Raw genomic sequence first — 26,579 nt, forward strand, 5'->3', positions numbered from 1 at the left:
GAACAGAGGGAGATAGTGGCAAGAAGGCATTAAAGTGGGTCAGAGGAGAGCAGGATGATGTGGAAGAGAAGGAAAGACAGAGAGGAAGATAAAGAGAGAAAGAGAGCATGTTGGGAGAAGCAAGAAAGTGATGGAGAAAGGATGGAGTGGAAAGAAAGGGAGGATAATGGTAGTTCAGATGACAGCAAACCCAATAATGCACCAAATAAAGATTGACATATGTTGTATGGTGTGTGGACTAAATGCAAAAAACACATAAATGAACCCATAATCTCTGCCAAACAGAAGAAAACTTGTCAAACCAGAAAAAAAGTTGTTAAATACAGCTGATCCGTAACAGTAACTGTTTTTATGACATTTCAGCTGCGATGTGATCGGACAATTTATATTTACCATTTTCTGTAAAACATTGCACACCATTGTTGATGCAAGATGTAACATCAGCTTGGTTCCAAATCACCCTGATTTCATTTCATCCAATATTGAATAAAATTATCATATATAGAGGGAAAGCACGACGACAAAAGCCCAACAGCCTTATCTGCATTTGAAACGGAGAGACAGACACACAATACGCAGTGACGCTGCTTGTGTTTATTCTCTGCAAAAGAGGAAGAGCCAGTGTTCCCGGGGATCATTGGGTTCTTGGATCAATATTGGTGCTATGATGAGACAGTGATAGAGTTTGTGGTCTAGAGCTTAAAAGATACCTACACCATCACTTTCTCACTTTCCCCTTCTCTCTCAGAGTTCAGCTGGCTAAATTTGAAAATGCATATTCTTCTTCCTCTTTCGGCTCTCTGTCCACACTTTGACACCCTTCTTTTATAAAGTCATTACCAGAGTAGAAGAATCTGAAAACAACATCTCATTTCAAAGTAGTAGTGCTGAGCAATACAAACTTCGGTATTGATCCGAGTACTGCCAATACCAATACTGATACCGGTACCGATATTTTTAACCTGTTAAGGTAGCTTATGTAGGGCAAAGCAATGTGCTGCGATTCACGAAATGAATCGTCATCAATTTACTTAATTCGGGACACATTTTAATGACCACCGTGATTTACGTGTTCTACAATAATTAGTTAAAACAACAAAAAACACCTTTTAGTTTTTCTTGTATTTTGAAACTGTTTCTTTTTTGGAGACCTGGAATGTAAATGTTGTTCTGTTGTTTAACGGTGCAATAGGTCATAAATCATATTTGGATGCGACAATTATTTAACACAATTCAGTGGGCTACACGCTGAACGTAGTATCGATGCTATCATACTAGTATCTGATACCAATACCAGCGTTGGTATCAGTAGTGTCGATATTTGGAATGATCTGCCCAACTCTAGGAGAAGGAAACTTTTTGAAGACCTTCCCGTGTTTGCACATGAAAGCAGTCTTTAGCTGCTTTATTGCAAACATTACACTGCATGCAAATATGAAACCATTAAGCTTAAGACAAATAGCAGTCCACAGCTAAGTGCCCAGTCATATTTGAGTGAGTTTAAATAGGCTGCAAATAAATGTATTCTTATTGTCAGGGTATACTGTATGTCCCTTGGAAAAATCCCAACACTCTTATGTCTGTTGCATCACTCAGTGTTTCTTTGTTGCTATGTTACATTCACTAGTTCACCGAGGAAAAATGTTTTGGTCATCCATAAAAATGATGCTCCTCGCTAGTGTTTTTTATCTGTTGTTCCTCTGTTCTTTCATATAATGTCTGCTCATCATGAGGTACATGCTCATGTAGAAAAAAAAGGCTTACCACACATACAGAAATATTTCTCTCTCTCTCCCACCCTTCTCTCTCTCTCTCTCTCTAACTCTCACGCACACAGAAATTCGTGCGCCTGCCTCCGCGCATACACACTGCGCCGTGCGCGCAGGCGTGCACGCCCGCAGACAGTCAGCTGTGTCCTTCCCACAGCTAGTAGCACGAAAACAGAACACACTGCCTGTCCCTGCCTTACACACATATACACACACAGACCCATGTGCACACACAAACTCTGAAACAGCCCTCTACACACTCTTAAAGGGACATGACACAAACTAACGCATTATATATCAAGCGCCAGCCCCGTACCTGGATAATCAATTATTTTTTATTAGTATTAATATTATATTAAATTGAAACGAAGCTTGTGTGTCTACAAGCATAAAACAAATATAACTTGGAGCTAGTGAACAGTGATAATTCCTTAATGCTCTCATCCCTGTGTCTTCATAAGATGGTCACTTTTTAATTATTTTATTTTTACTGTATAAACTATAAGCATGTTGATACAAGATCACAGAGATGATCACATTTTACAGTGTGTAAAAAATGTTGCATTAGTGAAATAGTAAGAGTCCTTTGAAATTGAGACAACACGTGTTGCCCCAAATATTCTTTGAATATATAAGAAACTTTTTTGGCCTTATGATAAGGTTTGTGAATAAAGAGAGATAAAACTGGAAAAAGACTAAACAGATTAGGATAATTTTATCATCTGTATATACAGTGGGTGTATTTGTCTGCTAGTGACGCTAAAACTACTTCTTTATCTTCCAGAACGCATAAAATTGATAATATTTTATACCTCGGGACACTTTAGACACACAATGAGTGAATTATGTGCTTTAAGCAGCTGACCGTACTGATTGCACAACAAAACAAAATTAAAAAGATTAAATTATAGCAGAATAAGAGTTTTCTTCAATTACTTGTGTTCCTACTCCTCCTCCTTTAAGGGCCGTTGAGGTCAGAGAACACTAGTTTGGGAGGCAATAGAGAAGTATTGCATGGAAAATAAAATACAATAAAATAAAAACACTAAAGGCTTCTGATTTGCACTTATATGTCAGCATGATAGCATCTATGAGTGGTGTACGCCGACTGTCCGAAGGCTCAGCAGTCAAAGGTAATAACAGACATCTTTTTCTGTGCGCACAGGACTGGGGTGTCTGGTTGCCCTATACGGTGTCACTGCATGACTGGTGCTATGACTGGCCACAGGGGTAATTTAGAGGTACACAGGTCAACAAGGGTGGGTATTTGGGACTATCAAGCCCCCATCTGCTGTGGCAAAATGAAGCCCTGAATCTTTAGCAGGATACATATTGACATATAATTGCTTAGAAAATGTTTCAAAACACCAAAAGCATTCAATCTGAATAATCTTGTGCTGTATATGAACTCACATGTAATGTAAGGCCTGAATTTGAAGGCCATCAAAAAGAACTTGAACTTCAGCGAAGTCGACAAAAACTGAGTCACTGCGCCTTTAAGAAGCCCCCACCGTCTCGCAACAGGGGGGGCGTGAGCTGAATCCAGGAACAGCGATTGAAAAAAAAAAAAAAACGCTCCACCAGCGGACTGTTTCAAGTTCCCCCCGGCTGAAACCCTGCCTGATTTGTGGGCAATGTTGGGGATGTAGAAAAAAAGGAAACCGGAGCAAAGAGAGCGCAAGGGAGAGATAGGGAGACAACACTAACTAGGTAGCTATGGAGATAGTAGGTTTTCCTGGTAGCTTTCTTTGACAGGTGTCGAGTGGGATAAAATAAAGTATCAGAACAGCCTCCAAGATGTACGGCAAAGGAAAAGGAGCTGTTGTCCCCTCCGATAGCCAAGCAAGAGAAAAGTAAGTACAATATTGCACTGTCACAACTGAAATCCAGCAAAGAAGTGTGCTAAGGTGGCTCAACTTGCTAACTGATGTGGAGCAGTTCAGTCACTCCAGCGGAGTCACGCATGTTACTGGAGCTCTTTTCTAAAATTTACCGGCTACTTCAAGTGAAAGCTGTGCTACTTTATTCTTCGTGTTTGCCACTTTGTTTGTACTCGTGCCTCTACCTTTCTTCTTATGCATCCTCCCAACTACAGGCATGGCTGCTAAGTTAGCCCAAGTGGCTAGCTGCACTGCCAATTTCACTCTTGTCTTTCTTGTTTTCTCTCAAGTACAAAAAAAGGAAAAAGAGAGAGAAGCGGCAGTTTGAGCAACTAAAGTTGCTCCACTTTTACCTGCAGGGAGTGTTTTCTGCGCGTGCTTCCAGCGATAATGTCTGAACGTGCACTCGGGAGCATTGATGGGGATCCCACGTCCATCTCTTTGCCCCTCGCCCCACAGTGTGAGGAACAATGCATTTGGAGCGACGCCGTGCATTGTAGCTAGCATGCTTTGTGTCGCCTCGCTGAAGCAGCAGGTATAAATAGAATACAGCTGTTTGGGGCTTTGTTAAAAACTAGCAGCGGAACGTGCTCGAGAATTGTTCCAGAAACCCAGACTGGTTACATTGTAGCGATGCCCGTGTTCGGCCAGCGAACAGCCGCTTGCGGTCTCCGCGTAAAGGGGAGCTGCGCCTCCTCTTTAACTTTTGTGGCCCGTGGAGATTTTCTGCAGTCATCCCGAGTTGTGCGAAGCGCCGGCGGGGACAAAGTGCTCACAAAAATGCCGCCGCTTTTTTTTTTTTTTTTTTTAAACCGTAGGAGTTCCACATGGGCCTTTTATAGTGGTTGGTTTTTGTTTTGTTGGGAAACTTAGATGGCGTTAGCTGTAGCCCTCCAATCCCTTTGTCTGTGTGCCTCTGTCTCGGTGCCTTGTTGTTCGCTCTGAAGATACGTGCCGCACGTTTAGCAACACTCCTGTGAGTTTCGGAGCTTTCACGTTAGTCTCAAAAAGATTTGTAAAAACCCCATGTGCACTGGTTCCGAAATAGAAGACACGCTTCTCTGCAGTGTACTTCCTTTCCTAAAAGTCACAGCTAGCAAAGCGCATTGGGACATTTATTAAGATTCGTTAAACTTTGGTTAGATTTAACAGTTTGGGAGTGTTGTGCTTTGCAAATGGTCCACAGTGGGGTCGGATTCTCTACGGTTAAATATCCTGCTGAAGAAAAAGGAAGAGGGAAGAGCTTTCACACAGGTCAATGCTTATCGATTCGTCCTCAGAGCGGATGAGTTGGACACATCAGCTCTGACTTGCCGGACCGGTCTGAGCTGAAGTGGGACCAAATTGTGAGACTCGTGTGCATGTTTGCATGAAGATCAGCAGGCGCCACGTTACCCCACACCTTCTATTCTGTCATTTGTGAAGCCATCTGCTTTATTCTTTTCCTCTGTGCGTGGCTTTTACACCTCTTTTCTCCATCTGCCTCCCAACTCTCACTTCCCCATCCACTGCTGCTCCTCAGTCTCTTCATCCCTCACTTCAGTGTTGAATTATTGAGACAGACTGAAGCAGCTGCTCTCAGCTTTGCGTCAGAGTTGAGAGAGACAGAAGAGAAAGAAGGAGACAGAAGAGAGGGAGATATGGTGGGCAGGCTCATCCATGTTTAAAGAGGGGGTTTTGTCGGGAGCCTCAGGCAGGATGTCAGGTGTGCCGACCGTGTACATCAGGGAGATTTCTCTCTCTGTGGAAGTGAGTTTATGCACGCGCAGATGTCCCATCTTTAAATGTATAAGAGCGTAGTGGGCAGGGAGGTCAAAGGGCACCTCACATGAAGTGGAAGAAGGAAGAAAATTTTTCTTAAAGCAGGAGAGAGAATACCAACCAAGTAGCGTACGAGTCAAGCTATGTGGAGGCCACACAACCTTAACAATTGGCAGAAAAAGGGTTGCTTCAGTTTTTTAACCTCCCCTGATGAATATAATATCACACACTGCTACTTGACTGCTTCTCTAATCTCCTGTACCACCTGCTGTTCCCTCCACTGTAATACTGGGCATGTTCCCGTTTTTGTTCCAGTCAAAGCCATTTTTTCGTCTCTCCCTTCACTCCACCAACCGCTAGTGGCTCCTCACCTTAAACTTCTCTTTCTTTTTCTATGTCCAAGCTTCTGAGCTTTAATAATGCAGTAGGCCAGGTGCACACACAAGCTGCCCCTTCTTGCAGCCCACATACAAAAAACCCCACACACATACACACCACACATAAAAAATTCATTGAAGGCCTCTTGGGGGGCATCTGCATCGTGAACCTCCCATCCCCAGATGTAACACCAAGTCCTTACCCGTTTCCTTCCAGTCAAAACTCCTGTGTAAGGATGCACATGTATTGAGGAAGCCTGTAAGCCTGCAGTGTGCAGGGACATGCAGACAGTATCAATATTTGAAGCACTTGCTGTATCCTAAAGCTTCCTGTGAGCTTTTGCCAGGCATTTCAAAAATATTTAAAACTGGTTTTAAATCCAAGGAATCTGCGGGTGTTGAGGTGCAGAGGTAGAAAGCTCTATGATGCATAGCATGTGTGTGTGCGTTGTAGGTCCTTGTGTGTGGCTCAATGCTAGACTGACCTGCAAGTGGCAGTGACTTACACTCTACACCAGCGGTCACAGAGAGCTCTGTGACCTACAAATTGCTAGGAGCCTCAGAAAGTGGTCAGATTCCCCTGGCTAAAGTGGTCAAGTGTTCGCGTGTGTTTGTTTCAGCAGAAGTGCAGCCTTTAGCCTCATAAGAGCATTGGTTATTTGTACAACAACTAATCTGCCACGCTGTCTGTTTTGAATTAAGTGGTTGCACTCGGGATGGTTTCTTCCTTTTGAAATATCAGTGCACTATGAGAGATTTATTTATCATGGAATATAATAAAAAATATGAATTCTTCTGCGAAGAAGTCAAGGCCAGTTGTGCTTTGTTTGTTTGTTCATCGATATGTCTGCCTGTTCATTTATGTGCTCTTATCTCTGTGACTATCTGCAACAGGGAAACACCCTCGGTTATTTATTACCTTCCAAGCAGGTCAGCCCACTGTACATACGCAGAGAAAGCAGCACTTTGAAACTGTTATCTCTTTCCGCATGAAGTGCAGGACTACTAATGATACATGTTCAACCTGGACTGACCCATTGATAGTTTAGCCTTATGTAACACATGTGTCATTATTGTTGACTGAAAACCGTGTCTGCAGCTGGGATGTGTGTTTACAAAGAAACTTTCAGTTTCTGTTCTCTCTTGGTCTCGCACTCTTAACTTTTAAGACAAGTTGGGTAGTTGCAAAATGTTTCTTTTATTGAAATTCCCGCCTAGACAGATCACTTAAATCTATTCAAAGTAGCAACCAATAGGAATGTACCAGTTTATTGTCGGCTAATGTTACTGCCATTGGTTAGACTCCATTTATAGTTTTCTGTATCTGGGATCCAGGTTTATTAGTTACAAACACAATTTGAGCTCATTCAAAATCGGTTGACAACTTTATGATTAATACGCAGATCTTTGCTTACCTGACACAAAGGGTACAGTGGAAAATTACAAAAACAAATCGGTTTCCACTACTGTCTAAATTATTTCAATCATTAGTTCTGGCCCAGAATTTCCAACTTGTTGCAGCGCTAGTATACAGTGCATATTATATTATTAAGCTCAGGTCAAGAGGACAGAAGGTTGTGCACCTCATGTCGACCCACTTGAATGCCAACGACGCATAGCGGCATGCAGGACTCTAAGGTGGCTTACAGTCTCTATAGGCTTATACATACATTGTGTGAGCAGTCTTGGAAGTTTGCAGGTTTTGAGTCCAACAATGTTGGTGAACGGGTGTATTGATGGTTATATACATGTGTATATATGTATGAAATATATGAATGACACTCAGAGCTGGTCATGGATGATGATGAATTTGCCACCTTCAGTTTGATATCTTGTGTTAAATCATACACATAATGTGTTCTGCTTAACTTTTAAGAAACATGCATTAAAATCCGCTCACTAGCCCCGTAAATGTCTTCTGCCTGTTTTCTCTCGTGAAGGACAAGGTTTGAACATGTAGGGACTAACATCACTGCTGTTACTGTCTATTTGCCTATTCATATCTTTCACAGACTACATTTGCATACTAACAATGCATATTTTAAACATTTGCATACCATTTGTAGTAAGTACAGGTCAGTCACAGATCATATCTCTTAACGTAACCCATGGCAGTTTTTTTTTTTCCATTTCTGTTATTAAGCCTTGAACCTCACAGAGAATTTGTTCATTGCTTTACTATCTGGATGTTTATTTTAAGCGCATTTATTTAATTTTTTTTCCTTCAGTACAGGTTATTAGTTTAAAGAACAATGCTCTACATGATTGTGTTTATAGCCTGGGATGATTTGCAAAACATACTCCTAAAAGAGACAAGAATAAGGAAACAAGTGCAGTTTAACATCCCCATAGCTAACACTGGATAATTCTGAATACTAGCACAATGGCAGTTGAACCAACTTCATACTTTTATTGAGCTTCTAAACATTTTTTTGAAATCAAGTTGGATGATTTTGATATTTAGAATGGAAAAACTAAATGTAAACAGGGTTGTAAAAACCTACAGTTTTCCGAGGGATGTCCACGAGGGCAGTCGCATGCCCTGGAACGGGACTGGGGTGAGGCCCTCTGTCATCTCCAGACACAAGCAGCTGGAGGCAACTGCTAGTGATCCTTCCACAGGTTCACCTAAGGAAGTCTTGTTACAGCAAGTAATTCTTTTACTTTTAAGTAAGAACAGTAATCTGGGGGTTTGACAAAACATGTACTGGAGCTCAAGCTAGTTGCTTCAAGCTATTTCTAGAAGTCCTTGCTTAAACCTTTTTTGCATGTCTGTCTGCAGCGTCAGAAAGCAGGTGAGACACTTGCACACATTTAGACATGAAGTACAGGCAGCTGTGCTACATGTAAATGTATAGTAAATAGTTGGACAGGATCAGTTAGCAAATATTTGTTACTTCACTTAAAACAGGTGAGCTGTCACATAAAATTGACCTTTATCCCAATGACAGAAATTTGGAGTTAATTGTTATACTTGTTTTGACTGTTAATCTAAAGATTTCAGATTGACTTCAATTAAAAAAACAAACACATTTCATAAAAATAATATTATGTTGATGGAGTGAAGTTTAAAACAAGCCAGCACTTGACTAATGTACAGCATGCACTCATCAGCTTTATTGATTGGTTAATAGAAAATCAGAAAACTGTGATATAAACCCACCATAACTATCCCCAAATCACAGGGTCGCGCCATCAGGCGTCCTGATTAGTCAGAATAAATTTTACATTTACCAAATTGTGACCAAGAGATGACGCGTCAAGCCTAAACATTTGAGAACATTTGACAAATGATTTCTGAGCCTCCAGTCGATGGTCCTAATAATAGTGGTGGATTAATTTTCTTTTTATAGACACACCCCAAGGTTTAATCTTAGTCCATATGCACTTCAGGACCACAGCTATGCACAAACCTAAGGGTAATTTGAGTATTTGCAACCTCGGCGGTTATTAAACTGTCTTTATCCATTTTATTTTCATTGAATGCTGATAGAACTTCCTCTTTAGCATCTTCTTAAGAGACTTAAATGCATTAAATATGTTTTAATAGATATTTCATCTTATGAAGAAGTAACTTTGGAAACGAAGACAGAATTGGGGGGGAAAAAAAGCTGTCAGTGGTTGAAAACAAACTGAACAACATCCTAATTATCTCAAAATCATGTGTCATTGATCAGTTCATCGACTAATGATAGGGACTATGACACTAAGCTACTGTCCTTCTCATTAGGACCTTATTGGGCTGTCAGAGGACTGTCTGCTCTGGGCATACGGGGCACTGTCATATCCACACTGCTGGTCGATTGATGGTCCATTAACAGCCTATTAAACATGACTAAGTGAAGGAGTTAGGAGTACAATGTTGGGCCAATGGGGGTTTCCCACTCCACAGCATGGATGTCTGTCTGTTAATAGACCCTGGTGGATTGCCATTTTCAAATGTTGCTGGCCTGTTATAATAGCAGCGATTTTGAAAAGTTTGACAAGAGCTTTTAAAATATGGTTGGAACGATTGGGAATGCCTGTCATGTGCAGCTATTTCTGCTGGTATGTGGTGCTTTGAATAGAAGCGTATTCTTCAAAGAGTCTGACTGTCTTTAGGTTTTGTTGTGATTAAAGGAGTTTGGATAATTAGGCTTAATAAAATGCACAGAAGCAGTAAAGTATAGCAAACTATACAGACCACCTGGAGTCCCAGAATGTTTAAGTGAGATTTATGGTCTAGGAGAACAGAGGCGCTGTAGAGCTTCAGTCACAGGAGCTTTTGTTTTTCTTCAGTGACTTTACAGCCATCCCGAAATAAAGTGAAGATAACAATACGGAGGAGCTCCAAGTCTCCGGAACTTTGAGCTCAAGGAACTAATGTCCAGGAAGTGTTTAAGGAACTGAAGGTTCATTTTGCCCCTTTTGTTTTTACTGTAGTGTAAAGACCCATAAAGACGAATCAAATTAATCACCAAGTGAGGAGGTGATGAGGTTATGACAAAATGTCCAGATGCTTTAGCAAGGCCATATGCATTACTTTAAAAAAATCACTACTATAAGTTTTTATTATTTATTTAATAATTAAAAAAAATCCAAATAGAAGAGTCAAATCCACCTAAGTTAAATTGTAAATGTACAGCAGTGTTATGAGTATGCATGTATGCATAGTATGGAGTGTAATACTGGGATATTTACTTGTATTAATAGAACTATTCACTGTAATGAAAAGAACTATAATAACACAAGCAAAATCTTAGGTTGGTCATTGTAAGTCCAGTCTTCTGTTGCTGCATGATGTTATAGGTTAGCCTGATGGCTGAACGTTTGAACCTTTGTCTGAACTTTCAGAAAGTACTTCCTGTTTAACCCTAACAATATCTGACTGACATTTAGTTAACCCAACTTCTCTGTTGATTGAGGAAAGTTCTAAATGACTTCACCCTCCCTGACTTTTTTTATTTTTCCCACTCTTGCCACTTCCTGATAATAGTTTGTTCCTTCTTCACAGTTGAACAGTCGTTGATCTGTTGATACATAATCTTCATTCTTTTTGTCTAATTTGTTAAAAATGCAAGACAAAGACAGAGGAGTTTGACATTAATGTTGAAAAATATCACTAATTTTTCTTTTTCTTTTACATTTCAGGTTGGCGTTATATGTGTACGAATACCTGCTACATGTGGGAGCACAGAAATCAGCACAGACCTTCCTGTCTGAGGTAAGACGGCAGCCATGACATCGACTTTTTTATGCTGTACCGAGCCCGGTCGGTTTAGAAATGCCTTCGTTCTTTGCATCTTTCCTGAAAATCACCCTTATAGTTTAACCTTACCAACTCCTGTTCAAGTACATGTTACCAGAAACATTGGCCTTGGTTACTAATGAATGGAAAACGGCTTCCTGCATTACCAAGCTTTACACGATAGATCCCTCCTGTAGCTCGTGTTATAGCAGCTTGTACCCTCTCAGGCATACATCGTCAGTGCAAACATGCTAAACATGATTACAGGGTGCAAGGTGTTGCATAAATTTTTCATAAGGAAATCCTATAACGTTACACCGGATCATGCTCACTGTCCAACCAGGGGATCTTAGTGAACCGGTGAAGTAATGTTATTTCTAGCCGTTTATAGGCAGTGTATTGTAAACTGCATTGTCTCAAGTCTGCTGACAGCCCATTTGGGTGTAAGGAAGTAAATTAATAAGCTATACTCTAGATGATGATTGTACTTTACATTAAAAAGAGGAACAGTAGAGGGCTAATAGAAGAAAGATAGTCGGGAAGAGGGTGATGCACAGAGCCAGAAGGATGCCGATCTTCACATTCGATACCAGTGACAGTTTGAGACTAACTGATTATGTGTTCTTAACCTCGGACCTGCAGACATAATCCTCCCTCTCTAGTGGCCATAAGTGACCTCTTTTCTTCTGGCTTCCTTTTCCTTTCCCTTTTTCTTTTCCTTCTCTCAGATTCGATGGGAGAAGAATATTACATTAGGCGAGCCCCCCGGATTCCTCCATTCATGGTGGTGGTAAGCGATCTATTCAGTTGTTCTACTATTAGCAGAGCCTTTTTGCTTTTTATTCTTGTTTATTTCGAGTGAGTATGTGGATTTTTACTTGCGTAAACACATTTTACAGTGTGCATCTTAAACTGTGTATCCCCCCTCCAATAAATCACTACTGTTATGTGAACAAACAGCTGTAATCCAGGTTTGAGAATAATAAACTCAACACATAAATCAGTACATGCAACCATTCAAAAGTTAAGGTGCTTGGGAAATGCCACTTTTTAATTTAATTAAGGGTACTTGCCCATATTCATGATTTAAAGTGACTCTCAGAGGTGGGAGGTCTGACAGAGTCTCACCCTTGGGGTTGACCAGACTCACCGAGGGCGTGACCCCCTCCCTTCCTGTCTTCTCGCCTCTCCCCTCCTCCAGCTCTCCAACCTTCACCCCCGATTCTGAAACAATAGATCCAGATGGTTAGGGAATGGACCCCCCCCCCCCCCCCTCCCTTCCCCCTCCTCACCCTCTCGTCAACCTTTGTAGCCCCCCCACCTCCCACTTTTTTCCCCTTTGTTCACATGGGAGAGGGATTCTTGGTAGATTAACCCTTTGCATTCCAGCTTCCTTTGTGTACAGCCTCCCCCAACCCCTACCTCCCCCCCCCAATCATTTCTCCCCAGGGCTAAGATTTAACCTTTAGGGTCAATACCTTACGAACTGATCAGCAGTTTCACTTGTTTTGAGGGATTGCCCTCATCCTGTGGTTCACATTTACGGGTAGAACCATGTTTGTTTTACTGTAAAACCCACATTTAACAGCATTTTTTTTTCTTTCTTTCTACCACATATTTAAACTTGGATGGAAATATTTAAGCCTGTTATTGGTATGTGGGTTTCCTGTGGATGCAGAGTCCCCTCCATTGTGTCCGTTTGTAGTTAAGACTACTGAGAATTGAGGCTACACTTAAACAGATCTTAAGCTTATGTAGCTAAAAAGAAACTGAGCAAAAGCTAAATCGTTGAAAATCTAAACTAAAAATTAAGCTGCTGAATTGTCTTAATACACTGAAACAGTAGCAGACAAGGAGTATTTTATTTTTCTAAAAGTCAGCACACCTAATGACCAAAACCACAGAAGAATACAATTTATTTTCATTTTTTTCATACTTCTTCACATTCTTGGCATATGAAACCATTTAGCTTTCACTTAAGACTTTGAAATCTGTTCAGTATAAGCTTTTAAATGATTCCTGGAAATGACTGGAGAATAGTTAAAATCATGCGTTTTAATGGGGATTTAAAATATGAGAGGAGTTGGCAGGTGTTTGGAGGAGTACTGACTAGTACCTGAATCACGTCTTTTAACGGGAAGATGTTATTTTCTTACCTCCTCTTACCGGTAATAAAAGTTTAACATAGAGAGTGAACAACAGTGTTATAAGAGTGAGTTATTGAGCACTGATGCTATTGAACCAGCTGTAAAAACAGCACACACACAGCTGAGTAGCTGATGCTTGGTTTGGACAGAACCACACCAAGAAGTTGATAAAAATGATGAGCAGTACCTGGTGATGTCACCACTGAGGAAGCTCTTGTATTGAGTTCACAGGTGGCCAAAAGTTTATTTGGATGAATGGGAAGTTTTATCGTCTCCTTGTGTTTAACAAGGAGAATTCATAGTAGAGATGGACCGATCCGATATTACGTATCGGTATCGGTCCGATACTGACCTAAATTACTGGATCGGATATCGGAGAAAAATAAAAAATGTAATCCGATCCATTAAATATCACGAAAGCACCTCACAAAACTTGCAACACGCCGTAACTCACCTCAGAACGTTAGCACGTCGGAGCAGTATGCATCACGTGATAGAGCGGCTGTGGCATGCGGGACCTGTAGGTGGTCTGGATAGCATTTGGAGCTTCGCTAGCAACCCGGCATTTCATCTCCGACAAAGTTATCCCGAGAGAAGTAAAGCAAGTGTGTAAGTCCATCTCTGAATGTTTGTAAAGCATTCCTGCGTTAAGCTTAACAAACGATATATGGAGCGACTGCCTCTTCTTGCTGCTACTTCAATCATGAAACTGCTTAATGATCAGCTGATCGGCTTTTCTGTCGCGAGTCCGTGTCTCTTGTTTGCTTTTGGCCCACTTTGCACCAGAAAGAGGAAACCAGCGGCTGAACAACAGCAGCACGTTTAAGCTTGATCAGCTGTTGTTCGAATGTATTTAATATTACTTTCTACTCGAGGATCTTTTTCTACGTAGCTGACGCTGGTAACTGTGCAGGGGCGGATCTAGCAAAGTTTAGCCAGGGGGGCCGATAGGGCATTAACAGGGAAAAGGGGGCACAAAGACATACTTTTCTTTCTTATTCTCATTTAAAATGTCGAGCTTTTAATAAATAATTATCTGACACCGAAAGTTTTAATTTGATGTAAAATGAATAGAAGTCAATTACTGTATATAGTGACTATTAAGTCTAATATACCCTAGTAAGCTATAGTACCTTTTCCTTTGGGAAGGTACCATCTGTGCAGTCTGCAATTTTGTTGAAGAAAGATGTTGAATCTATTTAATATTTCTTGAAAAATAATTGATTTCTGTGCATTTCTTTTCACACTGCATCAAATTAAGGTTGATTACGTCGATTAAGCATCATGAGGTGGAGCGTGAGGGGTGGTTCCCTATTTTTTATTTATTTATTTTTGTTGTTGCTGGGAGTTGGAACCCTATTAGTTAGGTTGCTTAATATTTACGCTAAGTACTCTTTAAAATACCAGAATAGGGAGGATGGTGTAGGTTTAAGTCTATTAGATTGATCAGTATTGCTGAACTATGAAATATTTTTTTTTGCATACAGGTATAACAGAATAGCTTTAGTGTAGTTGTTGTTTTAAACTTGAGTATGAACTTATACAAAATGCAGCAAGATATTTAAAAAAAAAACAGTTTTGTTGATTAAAAATCACTATATCGGATTCATATCGGTATCGGCAGATATCCAAATTTATGATATCGGTATCGGACATAAAAAAAGTGGTATCGTGCCATCTCTAATTCATAGCTGTGGACAGTTCATCCTCATCAAAGGAGGAATTTCAACAATTGATCACGGTCACCAGAACAGCTAGCAGTGTCATCCGACATCATGACGACTGTTTACACTCAGTGGTTGTTGTGAGATACAACAAAAATAAATCAGAATATGTGTTCAAAGTGACAAACCCCCTATACCCCCCAGGGTGTAGTTTACATATGAAAATGTTGACAATTGTGAACATCCCGAACATTTAAAAAGAAAAACAATATTCAGTGCAGGGCCACACAAAGAACAAAGCAACATATTAAAAAAATTCTGAAAATGTCAAAGTACAGCATTTGCCAACCTTTCATACAAAGGCGACTCTGCTCCGTGAATCTTTGTAGAGCCTATGATGTAACCTACGTGGCCAACGCCATTGCCAGCATTCATGCTTTTGCGCAGTGTTAATTGTGTTGTGTCCCAGCATTTTATGTGGTGCCAGCCACGATACAAACAAATAAAATCCTGAGGCTTTTCCCCTCCTGCCTACCCGGGCTTTGGTGTGGTCAGTTTTTGTTGTCGTTGGTTTTGTTTGGGTTTTTTCAGAAGCAAACATATTTGCCCCTCAGATTTTTCCACTTCTTTGTACATTCCCTCATGTTCGTTCCGATAGATTCAGCAAGCTCCCTGCCGCAATTTGCTGACTTCTGTGAGTCCTCAAATTGAGGCTATGGTTATGATTCCCCATATTTAGGTGATAATTGTTATTCTCTCACTGATGCATTCAAAAACTGGTACTGATCAGGCCAATCACAATAGCTGCAGACTGCATTTATGTGCCATGTAGTTACATTTCCAGGTGCACATCAGGTTACAGGAGACGTTTGTGGCGCCGTCAACAATAAGAGTCCAAGGACATGTTGTAATAAAAAGCAAATGAAAGTAGAGAATAATAATTTGAAAGCATGCAAGGCAGTATGAATCTAAAAAAAAGTTAGATTTGTTATTTAGTTAAAAACTTTGTTTCAGAAGGTTCTGAAAGGTGTAATAAAATAAGCATGATGCTGTGTTATGTAAACATTCAAGAAGTGCATCTTCTTGAGATCAATTTTTTTTTTTTTTTTTAAGTTTTATTGCACACTTGAGCTTTCAACTTTGGTCATTAGTGCTGTTAGGTGCATTTTTTCCCCAACTTTTACCGGCACTTGCTTCTTCCAGAGTTTGCTGATACAGGTATTGCAATGCCCACAAAAACCCGCCTCCTCTCAGTCAGACTCATGCACTGCAGCTGAATAATACAGGCTTATTTTTATTTTTTAATACAAATCAGACATCTTATGCCCTCAGTGTTGCGGCGACTTGTCCGCCCCTGGTATTGAAAATAATGTGGAATTATATTTTCTAAGGCATTCAAAGTTATGAATTCCAGTGTAATGGAAGGAATTTCCCCACTTTTGGGATTATTAGAGTATATCTTAAACAAATCAGGGGTTGTTTTTTATATATATATATATATATATATATATATATAAGAAGAATGTCTCTCTCCTCTGAGTTCATCTTGTCATTGTTTAAGCTGTTAGTAAAATAATCAGAGCAAATGAAAAAACATATGTGCTGCTTTGTAGCTTATGTGATCATTCTGACCTTCTAAAGATAGGCCACTAAGTTAGGATAAGCCAGCTTTTGGGATCAACATAATCTACTCCATTCTACTCATTTTGCTCAAATACAGGAGCTCATTATTGAACTATCCGAAACCTTCATAAATGTCTCATATGAAGGCAAGACTGTATGAAACGCACAAAAAAAATCCGCTTGGAAGTCTTAGTTTAGTCTTAGATGGGTAGCACACAGGCTGTTTGCATTCCCTGTTCTACTTATCATGCCAAACACACTGACAAAGAAACTTTATGAATAGTTGGGTCCACTCTTGGTACGAGTCAGTGGAACAGTTACAGTGTAGGGACAGGAAATGGATGGAGGTAAAGAGGTCTGCACAAGTATGGTAATGCAAGTGTGTGCGTATGTGTGTATTCTGAGTGAGTGAGAGGTTGATTGAGGAGGCGACACTGGCATTGTGTCCCTCTTCCAATGATGCTCAAGTGTGTAAGAGGTGGTTTAAGAGCGCCAGGGAGATAGTGAGAGTGTGTGAATGGGTTATGAATAGCTGTTACACATTGGCTTGTATTGCTGTGTTTGCTAACCTTTGAACTGCACCCCCCCCCCCCCCCCCTCCCTCTTTCATTTCAGCGTATTCTGGGATTTGTATTGTGCAGCTCCAGACCGAAGAGAGACGTGTGAACACTCCAGTGAGGCAAAGGCCTTCCACGACTATGTAAGTGACAGACTGGCTTTTCTAACACTTAAAAGGAAACAATTAACAATTACTGTTAATCCTTTTTTTTTTTTTTTTTTTTTGCCTGTTCTTTTATGTATGTCTGCCAAGACAAACACTATATTTCAGTCACAAGTTCAAGTGTGTGTGTGTGTATATATGTGTATATATATGTGTGTGTGTGTGTGTGTGTGTGTGTATGTATGTGTATATATATATATATATATATATATATATATATATATATATATATATATATATATATATATATATATATATATATATAAAAATAAATAAAAATGTCTTTTTTAAGATTAATTGGACTGAAAATATAATTAAGTATAATGAAAATGTTTCTCGAACAACAGCAAATACTGGCTGACTGGATTAAAAAGAAGAAAAAAACGTGGTCCATATGAGACACTTCTGCTAACCAGAAGTAAAGTTCTAACTAACGGTCGTTTAACAATTCATTGATACATTCTTTTCTTGATTAGTTGATGTTTGGCCTATAAAGTACAAGGACATGGGGAATGTCTGTCCTTATGTTTAAGGTGGAAATCCTCAAATTCCTTTTGTCTGATCTAACACACAAACATTCTGATCATTTCAAAGGCTGAAACTTTTCGATATTTGTCCTTTGGCTTCAAGAACAACTTAAAGATCCACTCACACAAATTGTAAAAAAGTTTAATTGAAAATGCTTTTCCCCCCTATGTTCTGTCTTGTGTCTGTGTATGTATACCGTTACAGTGCTAGATACTCATTTAAAGTATTTCAGAGACTTCTTCAAACTTCAAAATTGTTCTTGACTAGTTTCATATGTCGGTTACAGTTGATGTTCTTAAAATGGTCATGTCAACAACCCCAACCATGTGCTGTGTAGACCTGTTTACAAGAGGCAGGCATTTTAGACTAAAGTTAGCTGAAAGCAAGAAGGAAAGGTAGCTGCAAAAAGGCACCAGTGTAAGACAAAGGTTATTTTAAACTGAATCATACAAACCAATTTCAGTAGAGCTCAAGAATAAAACCGTGGAGCCAGAAATAAGTTTATAGGTCTCCTTTTAACTGCTTAAAGCCATGTAATTAAAATAAAACGAATAAAAAAAATGCAGTGTTCAACTCAGAAGTCGTCAAGAAGATCAATTTATGTGCACCAGGCTTCTTGAGTTTTGCTGTCACACATGCTGAATGGCATGCATGGACATGTGTTAGACCCAAGTATGATTGAGCAGGGAACATTTCCATACCAAAACCTATGGTTCCTCATTTCTTAAGGTGCATCAATAATTGACAGAAAAGGAAGAAACTTCAGAGGAGCAGAAAAATAAAAACAATTTGAGAAACAGCAAGAGGAAAAAACTGAGGGAATATTATGGAAATCCAAAGGGTCTCATTCTGTGGTGTTGCTGATTGAACGATGAAACTGAAAATGACATTATGTAGGTAGATTGCAAGTCGGTGTTTCTCTTTGTTACAATGTATAATGTTGTTACAATGCACCACTTGAAACGACACCACACAGTGTAATATCCTTGCAGTGCCATGAAAACCCTGCTTCTAAAAGTGTGTTCTTGTTACCAACTTATATTAATCATGTCTTTAGCTTTACTTAACATAGAATCGCAATTCAGCAACACACTTTTTTTTTTTTTTAATTGTTTTTCTGAACTTCATAGGTGAGAATGGCTTAAATTCTTTTCAAAGGTCGGGGTCAGCTGTGGTTTCCATAGTTTGTAAGGATTCAGTGTCTCATTTGAAATCAGTTCATTTGGATGGCCTCCTAATTGTTATTCCTGATTTTCCATCTTGCTGAGGAATTCCTCAAACAACAACTCCAGATTTCTGCAGCAATAATGCAAAGTGTTGTTTTTATTCCAGCATGAGGAGAAACTGTAACTCTGTTGTCATGTCTGTAAAAGTCATCTGCTCTGATTGACACTGTGTCTGTCTTCGGCGTGTCCGCTTTGGCCAAGACAGTGTGGCATTGTGTGTGCGTGTTTTTGTGTGTGTGTGTGTGTGTGTGTGTGTGCATGCGCTGTATAGTGTGAGGAGATAATGGAATAGAGTTCTAATCCGGTAATCCCAGCACTGGGCCGAGGCTAAGCCAGGGATTTGTGTGTGTGTATATGTGTGAGTGTGTATGTGTGTGTTTGGATGGGTGGGGGGCATCTTTGGCAGCCAGCCCATAATAGGAGGGTGGATGGGCTCATACCCTCCTTCCAGTTAACCCTGTGTATAAATGTAGATGGGTGAACTGCATGTCTGCTCCTAGCAGCGATAAAGCAAAGGAGATGGGACTGGTTTAATTTTGGCTCTTGTCCCCCGAGGCTGGTCTCTGAGCACAGGTCCTTTTCTACTGGTTTCAAAAGAACGAGCCAGTTAGAGGCACTGAAGAAAAAGGCATTTCACCTTACGTTAAAACAGTTTCTTACTCTTTTGAGGATTGCAGGAGTGCACGCCAGCGTTTAAGGAACATTATTACAGTTCTGTCCGCTGGGTGCAGAGACACAAATGAGGTCTGGCTAGTTTTTGGATGCGGGTTATAAAAGTACTACAGGGGTTATAATATAGTTGATTTGTTTGTGTATTTTTTTTTTCAATAGAAAATTACCTGTAATATTCATAGATCTCTTTGTATAGGTTTTTAATTCATGCTTAAATAGCTTTATAAATTTCAAACACATCTTTAAAGTGATGTGTTTAATGTGGCAATATTTAGCTGAAGTGCAGTAAACATGAGAAAAACAGAAGCCAAGGCAAACACCATGTATATGTATGTATAATTTAATCAGGGCTTGTCAATAAGACCAAGACCAGGGATTCTTGTCATGGGCTGTGTTGTATTACTTGGTAATCTTCTATTAAGTGAATTTTTGTCATTCAGCTTTCAGCAACATCTTTTTGCAAGTATTTGCTTACTGGGTAATTTAGCACTGCTAGCTTGATCACTTATGTTAATGAGTGATAGTATAAAGTGTTTCATAAATGAGTATTTCTGCTAAATTATTGTGTGTTGTTTTTTTATTTTTTAATTTTTATTTTTTTAATGGATTTATTTGAATTTATGTTTTGAATGAGCTTGGGGATGTATTCATCTGGGACGAGGGGTCACGAGTGCTCATTGCTCGGCTATAGAGGCCCTTGAGTTTTATTTATTTAATTTTTCTGCTTTTAAAGCTTCTTCAGGAAGCTCTTCTGCCATTTTCTGTTACCTTCTCAAACTCCTTCCCCGTCTTCTTCTCATACACTCTGCAGCTCTGTCCTATTCACGTCATATTTTTGCAGCGTTGAGTACCTCTGTAACACCCCCACATCCGCATCTGTCTTCTGTCCCCATTCATTCCAAAAACTTTTTTTAACCTCTCTTCCTTGTTAACTCTACCTCTTACTCTTTCTTAGATCTAACAAACCAGCCCACCCCCTCTCCTCTCACTTCGCTTATCACTCGCTCTGTCTGAGTCTCCTTCTCTTGTTGCACCCACCACCCCCACCCCTACAACCCCTTTTCTCAAGACAAGATTGATTGGCTAATCTAGCTGTTTACCCACAATGCCTACTAGCACTGAAGAGAAGAGGGCAGTGTTGATAGTATAAAGACACAACCAAGAGACAATTGAGGTATTTGAAAATGGAGTTCAGTGAACATACCAAATGGATAGAGAAGGAAATTATAGATAGCTGCTTTTGTTATTATTTTAAATAGAGCAACTGTAATTTCCAACTATGTGTAAATCAATAACACTATTAAAAAAAAAACTACAGGAAATTTGAAAACAGCATGTATTTAAAGTTATAGTATATCTGTACTGGTGTGTGTTTTGGTGCTTTTCAGCACTTTCTGATGCCTTGGAGGACAGTAGCAGCGTAATAATATTTGTACCATTTCCTTTAATGCCATAAAGTGTTTAAACCTAATGAAGCATTAGTGACAGAAAGCAGCTCTTTGTTATACAGCAATTTCTCCTGAAAAAAATCCATTAAAACCAGCTGACATTATGCAGCATATTAAACAACCTGCAATATGTTTTCACTGTGAATAGTTTAAGGAGAAAGCCTCTTAGATGCAATTGAATAAAAAACCCAAACTATTCTGCCAAATTGCTGCCTGCTGTGTAACTGCTGCTTTCTTCCTCTTTTGACCACATTAAACAGAAATCTCTCTAAATTCCTGAAATTTCATATAAGTCGCATTACCACAGTGATTTTTTAAAAAAAAATGTCTATAATCCTGTTAAAACAGTATTTGTATGTATGTACAAATTCCTCTATTAAAAGCAAAGAGACATAAAACACAAGCATGTTTTATTTCAATCTATATTTTTGTCACTGGCTGACTCCAGATCAGCTAAATGGAGAACTTTATGCTTTTTGCATTGCAGAATAAAGTATGTAAGAGGGAAAGAAGTGTGTTTTTATATATATATATTAGTTATTTATTACTGTATTACTTAGAATACTAGTAATAATACTAAAACATCCATAATAATTTCAGTTCTTCCTTCTCCTTGATTTGAATCTATACTGTTATTCACTGCTGTTCTCATTCCACCCATAGTCTTGTCTTTTGGACGCTCTGCCATCTCTCTGGAGCGTTGGCTAAGTGGATGTTGTGTCTGCAGCATGTATTAGTGCTGTCATCCGGTGTGTGCGCACAAGTCCGCCTGTCTGGTTCAGTACTGCTACCTTGGCAGCAGCGTTTGGGGAAGTGCGTGTGTGTTTAGCGTGCACGTTGTGCCAGTTTTGAGGACCAGCTGGGTTTTCAGAGACTGTGTGTGTGCACGCGTGTTTGTCAGACGTGACGGTGAGAGGAGCAGCCATATCCTGTTGCTCCAGAGTGAAACATACTGTTTGGTCTGGGCAAATTAGCCAGATCACCACAGTCAGCTATTTTTTTCCCCCCCTCCCATCTCCATATACTCTGTCTCGCATCCTCACTCCTTTGCCTTTCTACCCCCCCCCCCCCCCCCCTTCTCTCCCTTACTCTGTTCGCTAAGGACAGCAGGTCAAGGAGACAGTGATGAGGTACATATCAGTGTGAACCAGAATGTAGATTAGTACCTCTCCAGGCAGGGACACACATAAATACAGACACAAGCACACACATACAGGTGCATCTGCTGTCTCTTCCTACCTCACGCCCTTCTTTCCATCCAGTGTTTATATCTCTGTCTTTATCCCTGTGAAAGGTATCAGGCGGAGGTCAATAATGTGTTGAGCACTATTGATCTGTCCGGTAGGTCCTATGGGTGAGAGTGGGGAGAGGGAAATGGAGAGGGAAGGATCAATGCTATTTTGTATAGGCTATCTACATACTGTACTATACGAGCCAATCAGAATCATTAGTGTCTTGTTCTTTGATAGATTATTCATCAACACTATGAGTTTGTGCTGAAAAGGAAAAGCAGTCTCAACTCTGGATTAAGGTGTCAGAGCTTGAAATATTTTGCCACCCTGGTAGCGAGGCAGAGGGTGGAATACGTCTGAGTTCATCCTGATTTCCACAGGCTAAACTACTTAAACTCATCTCACTCCAACCAGGAGGAAACTGCTTCAATAAAGTGAGGTCATTGAAGAGTTTGGTACAGTCAGCTTACTGAAAGCTGCCTCAAGTGTAAAATTATTTTCATGGAACGAACAAATGCACGTCAAAGGTTTTACAGAGCCCAAGAGACCGTCTTCACTCTTTGCTTGGTAACTAATGACTTCATATGTTAGAAAATTGAATCAATAGGATTGAATGAATATTATTATTGTTGCTGGTATGTGAGTGGGAGGTATTTTTGCCTCACTGGATAGTGTATAATCCAGAAATAACAGGAAAAGATGAAGGGTGACTTGTCACAGAAATCATCATCCAGGCTCAAATCAGAAAAGGTGTGATAAGAGTACAAACATCAGTCTATTAAGAAGACTTTTTTTGGCCTTTTGTCCAAGTGTGCAATAGAGAGAAACAGGAAGCATGGGAAGACAGTCGGATGATATGAACCAAGGCTCTCTGACTGTCAGTGTACCCAATTAATGCTTCGTTTGAGGTGTCTGTCAGAGTCTTAATAAACTGTGGATGTACTCATCAGAGAGTGGGCTACAGGCGGGCCCACTCTCTGAATGATTCAAATTTATCTTCAGTATATTTTGCTAGCTGTAAATATATTTAGTGCGAATAATGGAGATTTGAATTTCTGAGTAGAATATCATGAATAGAATGGAAACACCTGTGTGGCAATCATAGCCTGTACAGGTTAGGGTGATAAATGTTACTGAAGCCTTTCTTGTTTAATAGTTAAAGAAAGATCAACACTATGTAACTATGTAAGTCCAGAGGTCGCTACGCTCTCCTGCCAAGTTGTGAACGAGTATGGAGTGGCTGAGAAATGAAAACCCTAAAAAGGTAAAGATGTTGGTGGAAGGAAAGAATACATAATGTAAGTTTAACGCTAATAATTGAATACTTTTCATTAGGAAAGTGTAAATCCATTATTTTTCAATGTTGATACTTGTGCTGTTGTTTCAGCTGCGACCCTTTGTCAGCTCAGTATGTTGTAAACATAAAACCCAATTGAATTGAATGGATGAGCTCCATAAGCCATAGTCCACCTGTTGTCACCAAAATCGTACACACAAAATCATAATTCATGAAGGTGCACCCAGTTGAATTTGAGTTTTTAAAAGATAATGTTGTGTTTTGTTTTTTTTCTTTATATAGCTCAGGTACAGATCAGGTCTCTGGCCCAGATTCCGTGTTGTTGATAGCCAGGTAACATAAAAAAACTCACCTGATATTGTTTTTGAGCAGATGCTGCACCAGGATGCTTTGACACAGTGTTTGTGCAGCGCTGCCGCGGAAGGCCATTAAAATATAGTTTACAGTTTAAACAGTGTAAATATTCCCAGGCATTTGAAAATGCGTCCCGTGGGTTTTGTTGAACTTTTCTGCCGGCTTCTATAAAAGAGACACATTCTTCTTTCTGCTGCATGTCAGACATTAAAGAGTTTGTGTTGCCACCAGGTGCTTCTTTCATGCACTCCTTATTTTGTAGACTTTTCCATGCTTCTGCCTGGAAATGAATAATTCAACTCAACTCCACGTTGCTATTATATCAGCTAATTAGTGCAGTACTAATATCTGCTGTGGATTATTATGTCTTCTTGAACTTGCTTCTTTTCATAAGTTTACACACTTGTCGCCCCTGTACACACATGTTCTTTGTGAATTAGCATTTAACGTTTACCTTCACAAATGTCAACCCATTCCTGGAGATCTGATTTGTTGTAAATCACGTTATTGTGATAAAATGCAATGGGGGCAGGATTTTCTGACTGTCTTCCACTTCAGAGGTAGAAATGGAGAGGTGGATATAAACACTACTGTACGTGCCACTACAAACACACAGGAAAAAAGGCACTGCTGGATTCTTTTGTATTTCCCCAGGCCAGTTGATTTTAATAAAGTCCAACTGCATATTAAATCTACCTTCATTTTTGCTCGTGGCAACCGCGCTCAGTCTACACGCTTTCAGTCTGCATTCATTTTCAATCAGCAAATTAGGGAATGTGTGAGGAGATAACTGGCCATTAATAGTCCATAAAAATAATGTGACTGAGTGATTGATTGTGAGCAGAAACCATTTTTGGTGCATGTTCTTTGTTTTTCTCCCTTCGTGTTTTGTTTTTTTTCTTTCTTCTTTTTATCTCCTTCTGTCTCACTCTTGTATCTTCTAACTCACTCTCCAATCTCACTCTCCTGCATCTTCTTATTCTCTCTCTCTCTCTCTCTCTCTCTGTCTCCGTGCTCCTGGAGCGGGGGATGCCAGGGGGACAGAGTGCAGATAGGACCTGTCTCCATAGCAACAGCTTCTGCAAGCTGCTGACACCCTACTGGGGGGACTGAGGGGAGGAGAGGTTGTGGATGGGGAGGGATAGTACAAGGGTTGGGGCACAGGGATATGTGTGTGCCGTATGTGTGTTTGTGCATGTGTGTGCACCAGTGCCAAGACAAATGAGTGTGGGGGTCACGAATAGGAGGAAAGATAGCGAGAAAAGTGTTCGGAAGAAAAAGAGGAAGGATGGAGAAGGAGAGAAAGAGGCAGCCTACCCTGCTTCTTCCCCAGGGACTCGGTGGCCTGCTCATGTTCACTAGCAGAATTAGCATAAAGATGGGGGGAGGTGTGTGTGCGTGCGTTTGTGATATTTCAGTTTGTGTGCTTTGGTTTCAGATGGGAGAAGGAGGACGGCAAGCGTGTTTGTGTACATCTGTGTAACTGGTGGTATGTGTTGTCCATGCATGCAGCGTGTGTCATATGGATATAGTGTGTTTGTCAGTTGTGCGTGCTGGAGGATCTGTAGATGTGCAAAAGTGTGTGTCTGTGTATTTGTTAGAGCAACTCCCTCCCCTGGGTCTTAAACCCCCTCTCTGTTCTGTCCTGTAGCCTGCGGTTCTCCCCTGTCTGCTTTTCTGTACTGAAGGGCTGCACTTTATGAGGCTGTGATGCAAGCCTTTGTGTGTCTGTGCGATTCCGCGTTCATGTGGTTGCGTGCACATGTGTTTGTTCCGGCTTGCTTATGTAAGCACTCTGAACATGCGTCTCCTTCTATGTGTGTTGACAAGAATACAGTTATATCATATTTAACTCCCGGGCTGAATCATTCTGCCCCCCTTTTCCTATTCTAGATTCTAATTTTATTCTCCCATATTGTTTGACTGACGTAAAGGGGACTGGAGACAGTACTGGTGTTACATCTGATTTGTTTTAGTTGAGTGGTATGCTTTCTGTGTTTGTCCTTAAGATAACAATAACATAATTGCTCACTGATTTTATAAATTTCTATTAAGCGAGAAATGTAGCATTTGTAATTAAACATCCTTAGATTTGTAGAGTAAATGGAGTACTATTAAAGACACTGTGTTTGTCCTATAGGGAATGTTAGCCCAAAAATCTAATGGACAATTGCTTTGGAGTTAAATGTTATTCAGAAAAACTGAAGAAGAGAAAAAAAAAAGATTCAGTGGCCTTCTAACAAAACAGTCTTTAAGTGTCTCAAATATCTTGATTGCTTCATTTTCTAAAAATTAGCAAGAACTCTGTAAGATCAACCTATTTGCAGAAGACTTGTTACTATATTTAACCTCTGTCAGTACTCATTAGGTACTTATGAAAGCTTGTAATGAAGATAAGTTTTGAGTAATTTAATTGTTTACAATAAATTAATGTAAGTTGGTTTGGTGCTGAACTGTATTTCATAACCATTTTTTTTTTATATGTAGCTCATGAAACATGAGATGACACTTGTCTCTGTTGTGATCTGACCAGGAAGTAATCACTATACTTCAAATCGATCAAAATGTTTCTTAAGACATGAAATATGAAGATTTTTCCTGAATTCATTAAAATTAGTTGAATTTTGAAATAAATTAAATGTAACAAATTGTG

The 26,579-nt window shown here is 39.8% G+C and overlaps 1 protein-coding gene across 3 annotated transcripts in view; it reads left to right on the top strand.

The window, feature by feature from the left end:
* Positions 1-3,331: 3,331 nt before the first annotated feature.
* Positions 3,332-26,579, top strand: part of LOC113011928 (single-stranded DNA-binding protein 3) — a 36,546-nt gene continuing 13,298 nt past the window's right edge. For 2 of the 3 annotated variants that reach the window (XM_026151794.1, XM_026151795.1), the window contains exons 1-4: positions 3,332-3,622; positions 10,918-10,990; positions 11,743-11,804; positions 17,064-17,148. In XM_026151794.1, the coding sequence (XP_026007579.1) occupies positions 3,567-3,622; positions 10,918-10,990; positions 11,743-11,804; positions 17,064-17,148 (276 nt within the window). In that variant the 5' untranslated portion in view covers positions 3,332-3,566. The remainder of the gene's footprint in view (positions 3,623-10,917; positions 10,991-11,742; positions 11,805-17,063; positions 17,149-26,579) is intronic. The other variant, XM_026151796.1, reaches the window with a different exon arrangement.

This window comes from Astatotilapia calliptera, chromosome 19 (genome assembly GCF_900246225.1).
Source record: "Astatotilapia calliptera chromosome 19, fAstCal1.2, whole genome shotgun sequence".
NCBI classification, from domain to species: Eukaryota; Metazoa; Chordata; class Actinopteri; order Cichliformes; family Cichlidae; genus Astatotilapia; species Astatotilapia calliptera.